Below are 15062 nucleotides of genomic sequence, written 5' to 3'. Positions count from 1 at the left end.
TAATGAGATGAAGTGATTCTCTTTGCACAGTTTAAGCTATTTAAAATGATTTAACCCAAAATATCCTTTCAGTGCTGAAAAAAACATTTACTAGCAGTATAAAATGACATACTGGTAATCCTGGTGTTAATAAAGTTATGCTACAGGCAGATTATAATATTTAAATAAAAACAGACAGGTAATACCAATGAAGTTACAATATACAAGTTTAAGTAACTAGAACCCAACTATACCAAGTGTTTGCTGCTGTGCTGTGATAAACAACATTCAACTTTTTCTTCATTAAAAAATCTCAAATGCGTCATTTGAAGACATCAAAATACAAGTGCTACAGTAATTTTAAAATGTGAAACACGCTCACAGAAGTAGAAATCTTACTCACCCACAAGGGCCAGAGTCAGGGCAAGCACAACCACTCTCATGGCTGATAGGGTTGTGAGTGACTGCAGTCACACGCAGCCTTTTTAATGGAAATTTGTGCAGACAAAGTCCAACAGGGATGTCATGAAGGTATGGTGTGAACCCTGGAATGTTTGGGCTTGCTTATGGTTTGGGTTTGGGGAGGGTGTGTATCAGTGGATGGAAAGTTAAGGCCACCTGACCTTGTTTTCCTCAGATATGACAAGTCAAAGTTAAGCATCAGTTTCAAAATGTTTGCTCTGTCTCACAGTTAATTTTACAACAATACATTCGAAGAAAATTGTGTTTTCCCACCACAATCATTATGTTGGTTGAAAATATATTGTATAAATATATTACGTATATATATATATATTTGTGGCAGTTGCTGTATGTGCTCTTATTATTTGCTATATTTGGTTATTATTTGACATACAAAACAAGTAAAAAGCTGCCAATTTATCAGAAAAAAAGTAGTCAAGCTGTGTAAAATCTTTTTTTTTAAACCTTAAAAAAACATTTTTTGTAGGACCCAAGGGTTATAAGACCCAAAAGCTTTGATAAAAGGAAAAATGAATAACAAGACCTTCATTTATTGAACAGAAGGTATGGTTATTGCACTTTTGTAATTCTTCATATTCATATGTAATGTACTCTAGGTAGTTCATGTTTGTCTTTCCATATTCATCACAGTGCCATTAATTCATTTTATATTGGCCATGATGGTCTGTGGCATCTCTCCATCATATTTTTGAAATGCAGTTTCAAAGTTTACACAGGAGGGCACAATGACTATGGCTGTTTGCTCACTTTATTTGTTGTGGTCAGGGTGACCTCCGATGACACGACATTTTAGCACATCTGTTCTTGACAGTGTTTCAACTGTGAAATAAGAGTGACCGTTACGGCACAATATGTACTGACAGAAAATGTTTACTTTGTTCAAAATATATATTTTTTTAATCTTCTGGGACCTAATAATTCTGGGTACATCATACAATAGCGACCTGTAATCCAAATTTTGATTAATAATGTTATTTGTAAATCATAAGAAGAAAACAGAAAAGGCAAACAATAGATCAGGTTGATAAATTAAATTTTAATTTAAAATGAATCATCAAACTTCAGCTGTTATCCACAGCCTTGTTTCAAACTGTATATTTATTGCTGTAAATACATCATATATTTAAATATAAATTAACCATCAATAAAAACCATAAAGAATAATATTCCAACGGGGGCATGGTTGTGTGATCAGGGTGTTTCTTTGCCTTTTGTCCAATGCTTGCATAACAAAAAAGAGCAGCCGTCTTACCTTTCATTCACCAAATCATGCTTAGTGATTGTAACGAACATTCACATAAATTCTCATTATAAAGTAAGTTGTCCATAAGTTGTTGTTTAATATTTTGGTTACAAAGTTTTAGTTTCAAATCTGAAATACATTTTAATCATACAAACACTAATTTAGTGGCTCTGCAGTGTTGCATCATTACAAAGATATATGGATGCAAACATGCAAATAATAAAATAATTATAGGCCAACAGTTATTATATTTAGGAATTCATATTGTAATTCATATGTATATTATTTTTTCTAATAATTATGTATTTTTGCAATTTTCTTTTTAATCTTTAGATTTTAGATGAAATAGTCTGTCTAGTCTAAAATAGTCTAAAATAGTCTAAAATAGTCATGTCTTTTTTTAAATTGATTTATTCACTGATACTGTTTTTCCACATAGGTATCATTTGATTTGTCCATTGATTAATTAGTTGTTTAATGACACATCATTGTCCAAATCACTCAGTTTGTGAGCATATTTACATATTTACAGTATATGTACATATCTGCAAGGCAAACGGGCAAATCAGGCAAATCTTGTAATGCTGTTGTTTATTATCACATGAAAATATGGACCGTGTTTGACAAAAATACAAAAATCAGATATCAAAAATGGGAAAGTATGTTAGAAAAGATAACAGCACATCAACTACTTAGAATAAAACCAAAATAGTGTGGAGATGATGGGAAGCCACTTAACTCCTGTAACATTTATAATATTTACATATTTGTATAATATTTGTATATTTGTGCATGACAGTATTTAACTATTCACTATAACATTAGATCAGTACAAAAGATAAGTATGTTGTGTCTGATTCTTTTTTTACAACTTGATGATTCTCAAGCAAATTATCCACATTAACCTGCTACTGCTGCTCCTCCTCCTCCCTTTATGCGCTGTATACTGTACTGTATGTTGTCTGTAAGTACCAGTCATGTACAGCGCACACAGCACCCTACACATTGCAGCTCCATAATATCAGTACATTTGCTCTGGAGCATCTGGCTCCAGGTTCAAAGTGTTATGTTGTTTAGGAAGGTCTTAAAACTAGATTTTGACACATGGCCCCTCTACAAGTCAGGGCCTCAACTTCTGATAAAAAGTACTCTTAAGATTTCAGTTGATGTAATAATTTAGTGGTGCATGTTACAAACAAATTTGCTATTAATTAAATTAATCAAACCAAATGACACACAGTGAACCTGGAGCAGTCGCCCACTTTTCTCAGTTGTACTCCTGTCAAAGAGAGATGGGGTTATGAACGAGGGCCGTATGGCTTCTGTTTATATCAGGCTACCTTAACTGCAGATGCATTTTGAACGTTCTCAGCTAAATAAATCCAAACTTTGTGCAGTTATATCAAGATGACATTATTATGAAACTAAATGCAATTGTTTTTTTTTTTTTTTACCTATTAGTAATGTTTTTCAATTCAGTTTTGTGTTTTCACAGTATAAACATCAGCTACTGAACACACCAAGTAGTTGAAGTACTAGTAAATTAATGTCTTTCTCTCTCTGAACTGGCTGTGTAGCTCTTTATAGATGATGTACTATGAAACATTCAGTCTTGCATTAGAGAGACAGCAGTCAGACCGTCTCACTTATTGAAATGTGATGATGAGTGTGAAAGGAACTTAAGTCATTCTCCTCTTTTAAACCACAACCATGACTTCTTTAATGTTTGCTCTTAGTATATATGACAGATATTTAATAAGACTGATAAAATGTTTGATAGCACTTACTCAATTATATTTTTTTCTTGTCATATCATTAACTATCTCTCTCCAGACATATGGTGAGATATATAAAAATACTTGCTTGCAATAATAATATGTGTCGAATATGGTTTTCCCACATAAAGGGTCCATTTACATCATTAAAATAAAATTACATCTCTTTCTCCCTCATTGAAATCAATCAAATCAATGAATATGCAAACATTGCTCATTTCAGAAGTTTAACTGCTTGACACAAGATGTCTCCTACTTCACTGTGAAGTCTGTTCTCAGTGTATGTGCACAAGGCTTTACGTTTTTCCATCACACTTGTGTAAGTTGCGTACTGGACAGATTTTTGGTGAGCACAACAAAACTTTCCCCTCTCAGCAGATGAATATGAAAACAGCCTTTTAGTGTCAAACTACAAACTACATTATTCTGCATAGTGAAGCTCAAACATCCAACTGAAGTAACAATAAGCAAAACACATTTCTGAGTAGACAGGGACTTACATGATATTTTGATATTTTAGACAATACCAATCTAATGCAACATGAACAACACTGATCTGAGAGGAGACTCCAGAGAATGAAGACTACAGGCTGTAAAATGAAAGGAGCAGTTGTTGGTGATGAAGTTGTCATATTACATAGCAGTGAAATTAAGAAAATGCACCAACATACAGTGTCTGCACAGAACATTTCCACTATAAATGGAGCACATTCATGTTGTGGCTTCATACCTTCATAGTTTAGAGTTTGTGATTTAGCCACTAGAGATTGTAAAAACAAAACAAAACAAAAAAAAATCAAGATATTTTCTTATTATCAAGTGGGTTTCATTTTCGATCTTATGTTACATGGGTGCTGAGGATAGTTGTTGGTAGGTTTGAGAAAAGGCTGTGGTGTAGTGTTTTCAACTCCCACTGTACCACTAAGGGTGGTTTCTTTCCGGGGCAGCTTTGGGTTGAGCCCAACACAGATAAGACCCACAGTGAGGTTAAACCTGTGGGAAGCTGAAAGAGGCTTATTTCGGTTGATCAAGACTGGTGGTGAGTCTGTGTCCGTTGGGAAAAGGGAGGCTGTGTTTACTTATAGCTTCAGAGACCTAGGCGCCGATTTACAGATTGTGTACTTTCTGAGTTTTTGCTTATTAAGTCTCAAATTACCACCACTGAAGTACGCATTCTATGTTTTTCTTAATGTGTCTGTTTTATTCCTGTGTAATGTACTTATGTTACTGTTGTTTTTGTTCTTTTGTATGTTGTATGGTTTTTTTTTAAGTAATTTGTCTTGTGTTTGTATTGTATTTATGTTTGGTATAAGAGTGTTGGTTTTACACTTTTTGTTATATGACTTGTTTGGTTGTATATTTGCAGGGCACCGTTGTAAATAAGAGTGTTGCTCTCAATTGGTTTCCCCCTGAATAAATAAAGGTATCTATCTGTCAATCAATGGGATTGTCATTTTAGATATTGAAGAAGTTGAACATTTAGAAATGGCTTTAAAGAGCTTTTTTCCCCCTATTTTTGGGTCGAAGTCTTGTCTGTTGGTTAAAGAATATTCCTTTTTTAATTTATATTAGCTATGTTTCATTCCAACATGTGTGGTAATATCAGTGTATTGGGATTAATGACCTCAGTGTAGATGAATGATGTTTGTTTAGTTTAAATACAGCTGTATATGCACACAACACACAACACATGCCTCATATGCTTCTTTAGTTTATTTAAGTTTACAGTTCAGAGTGATTAACAATGAAAGAACAAAAAAGAAAATAAAACAATGTGATTGAAGGCCGTGAGATTAAGCGCACTGAGCATGGCAGCGACAGGCCAGGTGGGCTTCGGCTGTTTCTGTTACATCCTCGCTCTTCTGGTAGATGTTGCTCAGACCCTCAGAGCGATTCATGTAGGAATCTGCAACAGTACAGAGACCAAAGTGATTAAGCACTGTAGAACATAGATGTAAAGTGTGTCAGTTTGGCGATTCATCTGTAATTGTCTTGCAGACTCACCAGCAGGCAGGCAGTGGAAGCCGACAGTGACGGTGGTGGTTCTCACTGGCATGCAGCCGGGCAAGCAGCGCAGCACAGGCTCAACAGAGTAGCATTTGGACTCCTCGCCGTGGAGGACCATTTGCTTTTCCAGCTTCACAGATTCAAGCTTCATTAAGCACTCTAGAAAAGGTTGAAAAAAAGAAAGGTAAGCACTACAGCAGCCCTTAGCTGAAAACAAATATTCATTGATTCTAGATTTTTCTATAATCTTATACAATAATGGTTTGGTGTGGGTTTGTTATCATCGTTTGAATTTCTTTATATGCTACATTTTGCCATAATGAGTGTAAATGATATTCTTAAAGAACAAGGTAAAGCCAGTTTTACCAGAGGAGTCGCGGCAGCTCTTTCCAGGCATAACCCAGGAGTGAGCGTAGCTGACTGCATTCTTGGTCAGGCGTTCGTTGGGTGTGCGGTACTCCTCTCTGACTTCCCCATCAGCCTTTCCACAGAGTCCACAGGTCTGTCCCCTCATCCAGTCCACAACTTTAACCTGAAGAAAAGCAAAACAACAATGTTTTTAGAACTATGTTTTCATTGTGCCGTTACCATAATATAGATTATTAAACATTTAAACGTAGAAAAATTGCACAACATAATCAGATTTCTTTCATTACCTTCAATGCGTTCAGTCCAAAGTAGACCTCCTGAAGACCATGGCTAGGAGCATGGAGAGCAATGCCCTCACCTTTCTGTCTGATCTGAATTTTGCCTAAAATGAATGAAAATACAAAATATGTATTATTTTTTACTTTTTCAGCAGTTAGTTGTAACATTAAAGTTCAAACTAAAGTGATAAAATAAACAACCTGTTGGATGCTGGTATGGCAGGTTGCTGATGGGGATTTCTATTCCATTGACCGTCACCATGACAACACTATTCCTCGGATACATGTCTATGTCACTGTTGAAAAAGAAGTGAAATATATGAATCATAGTGTTATATAATGTTAATGTTATATATAGTTTTCTGGATTTCCAGGTTGAGATTTTTTTTATTTTCTGACAATTTAGATATAAATACTAATTGTTCTTACATGTCTGCAATCTTCACATTGATTTGGTTCTGTTCCTGTGTTTGGTCTCTCTTCAGCAGAACCATGAATTTGAGTTCTGGGGTGCAATCCTGAGCCAAAACCTGGTAGCAAGAGTGGGGCATTTCGTTCTTGTATTTCCTGTTGTTGAAGGTTATCAGTGTGTCTTTGATCATGGCACACTTAGCTGGAGCAGAAAGAAAGATTAACCAGTAAGTTAGCTATTTACTAATCAGCATGACTATTCAGTAAAACCTGTTCCTTTAAATGTTTTCACCTGCATGGGCCTTGGTGAACATGTAGGAGATCTTGTCAAGCATGTTGTCCTGGTATGCTTCCAGCTCTGCAGCAGTGTCTCCAAATGGCAGATAAACAGGGAGACCCAGGTCACGTTTGTAGATGGTCCTCTATATTATGAAATTAAAACAGTCAGAGAGGAGATATATACTCTGAGTGACATGGTGTGATGGAGACATTTCCTGTGTGCACATAGAAATGGGGAATAACACTGCACCTTTGGTGTCTTCAGCACAACATTCAGGCTTTTCTCAGAAGCAGCAGCCACAGTCAGTTTGATCTGATGACGGACATTCTTGACCTTTGCCAGAGTTAATCCAGTTGCTGGAGCAATATCTGAAATGTACTCAGACAGCCTAGAGAGACATAAAAGTAAATGTTAAATCAACTGTTGTCTAACAAACACCTGGTAGACAGGTGTTTAGCAAAATGAAACCATGCAAAAGAAAGTAATGAATTCCCACACACTTCCACATCCAGGATGTCTGACTAAGGTTTATGACTGAAACATTGCATTTTCAATTAAGTCAGTGCCAAGAGTACATAGGAAGTAATTACTTTCTTTTGTAAGGTTTTAGGAAATAGAAGAAAATGTTTGAAATTAGATTGTGACGTTACCTCTTTGCATAGCGCCTCATGGATTTTGGAAGACGGTCCCAGGTCAGCTTCAGGCGGAATGCAGGTGCTTGAGCCACAAGACCAGTTTCAGCTGTGATCTCAGTCTTGTATTCATTGCATTCCATTCCCCAGCCAATACGGGCCTAAAAAATACATTCCAGCTGGAGTTAAAATCTCAACTGTTACTGCCGGCTTAATTCATGTCAGACCACATCAAAGGTTTTACTGTACCATCAGCTTGTGGTTGCTCAGCATCACACCATCAGCACAGATTCTCCAGTGGTCACTCTCTGCCAGGTTGGCGAAAATGACCTGCAGTCTGGTGGTTGATTTGTCAAAGTAAGCTGCGATCTGGTATCCCTGAACCTTGTGGTCGGCTCTAACAGCGCGGATGAGAATGACCACAGCAGGAGTGACAGTACTGGCGAGGTACTTGGCCTGAGAGTGCAAACCAGTGAATGACATTAATAGAAGTTTTGATTTTGCCCATTAAATACATGAAACTATAAATGGCTGGGTATGATTACTCACTTTATTGTAGATGGCTTCGAAGCTGTAGGCGCTGCTCCCACTGGTGTCACGGGCTGTGGAGATAGCATGCTGCAAACAAAGAAAATATTTAGCTTGCTCAAACAGAGTACATGATTTGACTGTCTAATGCTTTTTACACATCAGTTTGGTCAAATACCTGGTGGATGTGGTTCTTGGTGAACGTCATGTCATACAGCTCTTGCTGCAATAGAAAAATTAGCACATGAATTCCTGCACATACTTTATAATTCTACCGTTTCACATTTTCAATGGTAAATTTGTGCCTCACCTTTGACATGGAGCTGGACCTGGAGGAGCTAGAGCTGGAAGAGTGGCTGCTGGACAGGACAGATGAGCGGCTGCTTGAAGCGCTATTGGAGCGGGCGCTGGAGGAGCTTGATTGGCTGCTGGAGGCACTGCTGGAATGCCTGCTCAGTTTCTTTGATGCCTTGCTTCCCAGGGCAGCAACATCGACCATCTTGCTCTTGCGGCGAGAGGAGGAGCTGGAGGAAGACTTGGATGATACAGAGGAAGAGGCACTTGAACTGACAGAGCTGGAGCGGCTGGAGCGGGAGCTGCTGGAACGGGAGCTGCTGGAGCGGGAGCTGAGAGAACGAGAACTGCTGGAGCTGGAGGAAGTTCTGTTCTTTAGACCAGGAACCAGGATTTTCTTGAGTTTCATCAGGACGTTCTTGTCCTCGAGAATTTCCTCTTCCTCGCTCACGTTAATCACTTTGATGATCTTTTCTGCTGCTTTATCGCCAACCTGAATCTCAATTTCAATCTTCTCAATGACGGGTCCAGCAACTACAACCAAAGAAATAAACAGACACATTATTTTTCAGCAACTGCTTACAAAACAACTGAGGTCAGTAACTTGATGTCATCCATTGTACTTGCCTGGAACAACCTCAACCAGGATAGCATGTTTTCCAATTATGGCATAGAGTGGACAGTCTTTGATGAAAGCAGCGTTGCGAGATTCAATCTCAGTGCATGCCTTGATTCCAAAGGTTTCAAATGCAGCACACATTTTCTTCTCAAAGGCCCTGGGGAGTTTCACCTTGTTGGCAAATTTGCTTGGCACCTCAACAGGAAGGATTTCAGATGATGCTGACTGTAAAACCACAACAAAGGCCACCACATTAGTTTGGAGGATGGTATAATTTCGTGATGGAAAAGGTGGTCAGGAAACCAGACTCACCATGCTACCGATCACAGTGGATGCCATCCTAGAAATCCTTGAAGAGAAGGTCTCCCTTGACAGCTGAGCCACAGCTTCAGCTGGAATCATTGGTGTTATCTTGGCAGCTGCGAGGTCTTCCACATTTCTTGCGACAGCAAAAGTCTCAACACTGTGGAAGAAAGAAAAAATAATGTCAAGAAATCCAAAGAAATTTTAAAACTGTGTGATATAAGTTAACACACATAAAAGAAACATACAGTGCAGATGCAATCTTATCGACGCCCTGAACAGGCAGGAACTGGAGCTTGAAGTTGCCCTTAATCATATCAATTCTTGCTTCCATTTGTGCAGGAACAATTGTGTGAACTCTGGCTCTTGACAGCAGGGAAGCCTGGATCAAAGCAGTATTCACACCCATAACTGCATAGGTGTGCATGGAAACACTGCAAGACACAGAAAACATAAACACACAGGGTTTTTCTTAATGATACATTTGTTTTCGCATTTGACAACAGTAAAGATTCAGGTTAATGAATAGGAAGAAGCTTGTTCAAGTTAATTACAATCAGTTTACCTTGGAGAAATTGCAGCACTCAGGCTGATATCAGACTTAAGAAGCTGAGAAGCGTGGAAGTTCGCAGGAAGAGGTGGTGTCACAGAGGCTTTGACTATGAAAACCAACACAGTTTTTTTGTGAATCAGTGTGAATACATTATTCAAATCAGCAACACTTAAGCTTCACCAGTCAAACTTACATTCAACAGATGCAGCAGCCACAGCAGCAGTATAGAAACTGAGCTCCATTGGCAGACCAACAGCAGTGGGTAGGATGCGACGAACCTCAGCAACCAGTATTGGCTTAACATAATGAGCTGCCACACCAGACAGCAGAGCATCCATAACCTTCTTTCCATAATTGTGAATTTCAGATCCGGAGGCAAGCTGTCAACACAAAATTACGTACAAGACATCAGATGTTCAGTTTGTAATGTGATTATTAAGTAGCAATCATACAATATGTAACAGTAGGAGATACAGTACCTCAATAATCTGGTCAACAATGGCTTTGTCAATGTTGGCAAATGCAATTTCCTGTCCAAAGAATTTCACGTACACAGAGGCCAGGGGCTGGCTTAAAGGATTAGCCTTCCACTCAGAGAGCTGTGTGAGCAAGAAAATAAAAAAAATACACACCTTAGTTTCTATGAAGGAAATGTGCTTTGATTACACAGTACTTTTAAAATAGAAATAATATTAACATTAGAATGATCCCTTGAACTTACAGCCTTCATAACTTGTTTCATCTTGGTGATCCTTTCAGCATTCTCAGGAGCCTTGGGGATTTTCAGAGCGGCCTCCTGGATTCCCTCAGTTCTCACTCCAAGCTGAAAAAAGAAAAAAGGCCATTTGATGGGTAAGTATCTTCAAAATTATTACAAAAAATGCTATGTGTAAGATCTATTTAGCCATTCTCTTACCTCAAGGACATCAGCATAAGCTCCTGCCAGGTAGGTGCGAGCTTTGGCCACAATGGCTCTTGGCAAAATAGTCGCAGCATCATTGACATAGAAGGCACTGGCAGCAGCACCCATCATCCAGGAGCCTGCACGGCAAAACATAAGAGCCATTAAACCACATGTTTTAAGCTGATGACATAGTATTATTATTATTCTGTTATCCTCTTACTGTAGTAGGCATCAGAATAGAGAGCTCTGCTGAAGCGGTAGCTCAGTCTGTCGAATTTGGGGCTGAGGATCTTCATAGCAACATTACAGGCGGCAGCACTGAACATAGAACATTAAAATATACAGAGTGAGATTCTAAGCAGTAACATGTTTAAATAAATTAAAAAAAACAAAAATGTGAATATTATTGAGGTTCTTACACAGAAGAAAAGTCAGGGGCAGTGTTCTTCGTCATGGCCTTCATGTAAGAGTAGACAAAGCTAGCGACCTGCAGGTTTGTTTCTTTCAAGAGTTTGTCGGCAAGGGTAGTCACCAGACCCATGGGCGGTTTGGTCTCAAACAACACGATAGCAGCAACCATATGTTCTTCTGGGTGGACAGCCTTATCCATGAACAGCTGAAGAGCGATTTCCTGGATCTAATTCACAAAGATGAATGTTATAAATACAGCGGCACATAACAAAATAGGTTTTAAACATATATTATGAATGGAAGGAATCAGAAAATGTTATCTCACCTTCTTGGACTCCTTCTTTGCAATGTTCCTCAGGGCCAGAATAGCATCAATGTGAACTCTATGTGGCAGATTAGCAGCAGCACTGCCAAAGCCAGGCAGGAGCTTTGTGATTGGCTTGAGGCTGGCAGGATGTCCAGCGTTACCCAGAACTTTGAGAACAACAGTGAGTTCCTTAATATCACCACTGGCAACAGCCTGGACAAGGAGTTCATGGATGGGCTGTGGGAGGTACAGAACAACATTCATGTCACTGATTTTATAACTGAAGTTTAGTTTTAGAAATCAAATGCACAAACAATACATACCCTCACAAAATCAGCTGGGCAAGTTGGGTTCTCTGCGCAGTATTTAGCAACCATGGTGCCGTAGCCCAGCATGACAATCTCACGCAGGACTGGGTTTTCTTGAATCTTGTGGTTCATAGTCAGGCCCTTAGGATTGGTGAAAATGAAAACCTGGTTATGTGTCCCAGTTCTCATATTGGGGCAATGACAGAAGACTGCTTTTAATGTTGACTCACCTCAACAAGCTTGATGGCTTCCCGGTCAGCTGTCACCATGTGCACAGATGCCAGCAGAGCTTGAGCAGCTTCAGCAATAGTCAGCTCACCAGCAAGGAACTTCTCCTTGACGAACCTCAGAGCAACATGAGAACCAATGGCAGGGATGGCATTCAGGATCCAGTGCCTGAGAAAGAAAAGTATTATTATTAAGTGATAATCAGCATTATGTTTCTGTACACTGCTCTTTTTTAAATGCTGTTTACATTTACCTGTAATCAGATCTAACTTTGTACTGACTCCAGAGGGCCTCAATAATTTCAAATCTGGCCTCACGCATTAACTGGACAAGCTCAATAAACTTCAGAGGTGCATCTTCATGGACCTTGGCTACATTGAAGGCCACCAGGTGGTTCAGAATCTCAATAATCTGTCAGAAAACAAAATTCTTCCCATGTTAAAGTGTTTTGCTACAGGATGAATTCAACAAAAATCGAATGAAGAAGGAATGTTATCTGAAGTACCTGAGCCTCAACATTGCTAATCTTCAGAAGCTGGATGGGTGTCTGGAGAAGCTCACTGCCAAACTCATACTGCAGGGATCCATGGTGAAGATAGTCAGCTCTGATGGGCTCCACAGGGACCCTCTCGATGTCCAGGAAGGTCAAGGTTTGCCTGTGAATATATGTGAGCATTGAATCAATCTTCATTGCAGCATTTTGTGTTGCTAATAGCAATCATACACCACTTATTTTTCATTTTAACCACGTACTTAGCCTCCATCTGGGCGGCGCCGTTCAAGATGTTGAAAGGTGAGAACTGGATGACCTCTCTAGCAGTTGCCTCCAAGATCAGAGAACCTGTGGCCAAAGGCTTCATGATGTAGTCAAAGGCTACAGTTCCCTTCAGGGTATTTCCGCTCTATATAAACAAGAGATAGTATTATTACACCAGCAGTTTCTGGAAGTATACAGCACATTTAGAAGGTAGGTAATGCCAGTAAAATTGCACTTACAGCCTCACACTCAACACATCTCTCTGTGTAAGCCAAGCCGATGTCCTTAATGATTCTCTCCTGGCAGTGGTTCAGGTCCTTGGTCTTGGTCACAGTGATGCGGTCAGCCTTTGCGTCCTCACTGATGGCGTAGTGGGTCTTGCACACACCCTGAGCTCCAGGCTAGTTAAAACAGATCAAAATACAGCTTGTTAGCTTAAGTATAGTGGTGTTTTGTATTTGGAGCTATAAGAAAAATCAGTTATATGTACCTCCTGGAGGTCATAGACGCTCTGTGTCTTCTTGATGTTCATCTGGAAGATGTTGAGGATTCCCCTGTAGACATTCAGCACAGTTGCAGTGACGCTAGCGGGTGCGAATACTTTGCCGACGACACCATTGGCATACTCAAACTTGATGGGTGTCAGGAGCTGAGCAGCCAGGGCTGAGGTGAGCTTGGTGGCTGGGATGAAAGCATCTTTGGGCCAGATGCCACTGTACTCAAAGATTTGAGGGTCTACAAGCTACAAGGAAAAGTGACAGGTTGAATGAAGTGTGACCACAAAAACTGTCTTATATTATCATTTTTAGCCACATGGAAAATAGTAGTCTGGGTCACACAAGTTGTTGATCAGTAGAAAATTGTACTAATACTCATGAATAGTCTTTACCTTCAGCATGAAGGTGTCGGCAGCCGCTGCACTGATCAGGACTTTGCTTGTCACTTTCACTCCGGCCCGTGCCAGACCCTCCTCAGGCAGGCCGCCCATCAGCAATGCTTCATATTTGTACACGTAAGTCTTTCCAGTAGCAAATTCTGGGGCTGCAATAATAAACAAGAAAATAATCTTTAATAAAAACCTCAATAAAAAAAACTAAACTAAGACAGGAAAGTATGGTGTGAAAACAACTTTCCATATATGCACTACAAGTTTTTTAAAGTGTTTAACTGTTAAGTCAATGCACATTTTTTACAGTATGTAACAAAATAAAAAACTTACCAAAGCTGACCTGGTAGCCAGCTAAAAAAAAGGAATAAAATGTTATTTTGGTGTTCATGAGAGAGAAATAAAATACATGAAAAAGAAGTAAAACTATAAATTTGAAAAATTGAAATGTATCCCATCTTCTCATCATTTTAAAAACTGCTGCATATTATTGGCAAGAGAAACTAAAGAACTGTCTATTTTCTATGCTAAGTTTGATATAAGCAGTGACTTTACACTGCCAGAAAATGCAATAGCAGTTCTTTTGCATCATGATTTTTCTGTCTTTTATCATAATTTTCTTTGAATATTTTTGTCATAGTAAAACTGTTGAGAAGTGTTACCCTATATGCTTCATAATAGTGATACTAAACTAAGCAAAGTTTTCAGATAATTAATTTAAATTGCATCCAAAGTGATAAAAGCAGTTTAAAGACTCACCTGCAAGGGCCACAGTGAGAGCGAGTACAAGCACCCTCATGGCTGCTGAATGTGATCGACTTGTACCAGATGTCTCCTATTTAAAGCCAGTTTTTGCTGACTGCGTGCCCATCAAAATGGATCATTAACCAAGCATCAGCCTTTCATTGTCATTGATGTTACCTTGCCCTGACCACGAAGATTAGACAAACAGAGTAATAAAAAATGTCACAGATGTAACAAGTTATCTTAACCTGACTCCTGACTTCAGTGGCACAAACAGCCCGATGTCCCAAAAAAGTTTTTTCTCTTGTGACATTACACATTTCACACAAGATGAACTGCAATGCTACTTGTATTTAAAAAATAATTCAACATTTAACAGTGTTGTACATTAAAATATTACATTCTCCTAAAAAATATTGTAGCTCTCATACATTTCACTACAAAGCAATATCTACAATTTTATTATTGTCCTACCATTCATCACCTTTGGTTCTGACGCTGCCAATGATTTAAACAAGAAAACAATTACAATAGAAAAACATTATTGTGAAGACAAATATTATTATGCAAATGCTATTATAGAATACTTTATGTGGATTGCACAAACTTGTGCAAAACAGGTTCCAATGTCATCATGTCCTGACCTGCAATTTTTTCACAGTCCTGTCACTTTGTTCCAGCATCTGTTGACTGCCCAAATGCAATAATCCAACATGAGTTAACTTCACTTTGTCGAAATGTTTCAGAATCATCACCTCAAAAA

The 15062-nt window shown here is 38.7% G+C and overlaps 1 protein-coding gene and 1 long non-coding RNA gene across 3 annotated transcripts; one reads left to right on the top strand and one right to left on the bottom strand.

Annotated features, from left to right (window-relative positions):
* Positions 1-5175: 5175 nt before the first annotated feature.
* On the bottom strand, positions 5176-13702 carry LOC122988834 (vitellogenin-2-like). Its single transcript, XM_044361462.1, has 32 exons — positions 13559-13702; positions 13160-13411; positions 12909-13070; positions 12666-12814; positions 12418-12568; positions 12166-12323; positions 11915-12080; positions 11700-11825; positions 11395-11613; positions 11078-11295; positions 10879-10976; positions 10671-10795; positions 10476-10577; positions 10234-10353; positions 9948-10134; positions 9767-9860; positions 9450-9635; positions 9211-9361; positions 8907-9123; positions 8296-8813; positions 8164-8208; positions 8007-8075; positions 7707-7913; positions 7476-7618; positions 7075-7213; positions 6838-6967; positions 6564-6747; positions 6336-6430; positions 6144-6238; positions 5854-6019; positions 5485-5646; positions 5176-5386 (listed from the first exon to the last, which is right to left on the bottom strand). The coding sequence occupies exons 1-32, from the start codon at positions 13655-13657 to the stop codon at positions 5274-5276; spliced, it is 5046 nt and encodes a 1681-aa protein (XP_044217397.1). The 5' UTR covers positions 13658-13702; the 3' UTR covers positions 5176-5273.
* LOC122988836 lies at positions 6684-12877 on the top strand. Of its 2 annotated transcripts, none has more exons than XR_006404898.1 (4): positions 6684-6772; positions 10514-10606; positions 12445-12562; positions 12670-12877. It is a non-coding gene; the product is annotated as an uncharacterized LOC122988836 (long non-coding RNA). The 2 variants fall into 2 exon arrangements; XR_006404897.1 differs by having other exon boundaries at positions 12445-12580.
* Positions 13703-15062: the final 1360 nt, after the last annotated feature.

Source organism: Thunnus albacares, chromosome 9, assembly GCF_914725855.1.
Source record: "Thunnus albacares chromosome 9, fThuAlb1.1, whole genome shotgun sequence".
In the NCBI taxonomy this organism is placed as follows: Eukaryota; Metazoa; Chordata; class Actinopteri; order Scombriformes; family Scombridae; genus Thunnus; species Thunnus albacares.
Note: the sequence above shows the minus strand (reverse complement) of the source record. Positions and strands in the feature narration are given on the sequence as shown.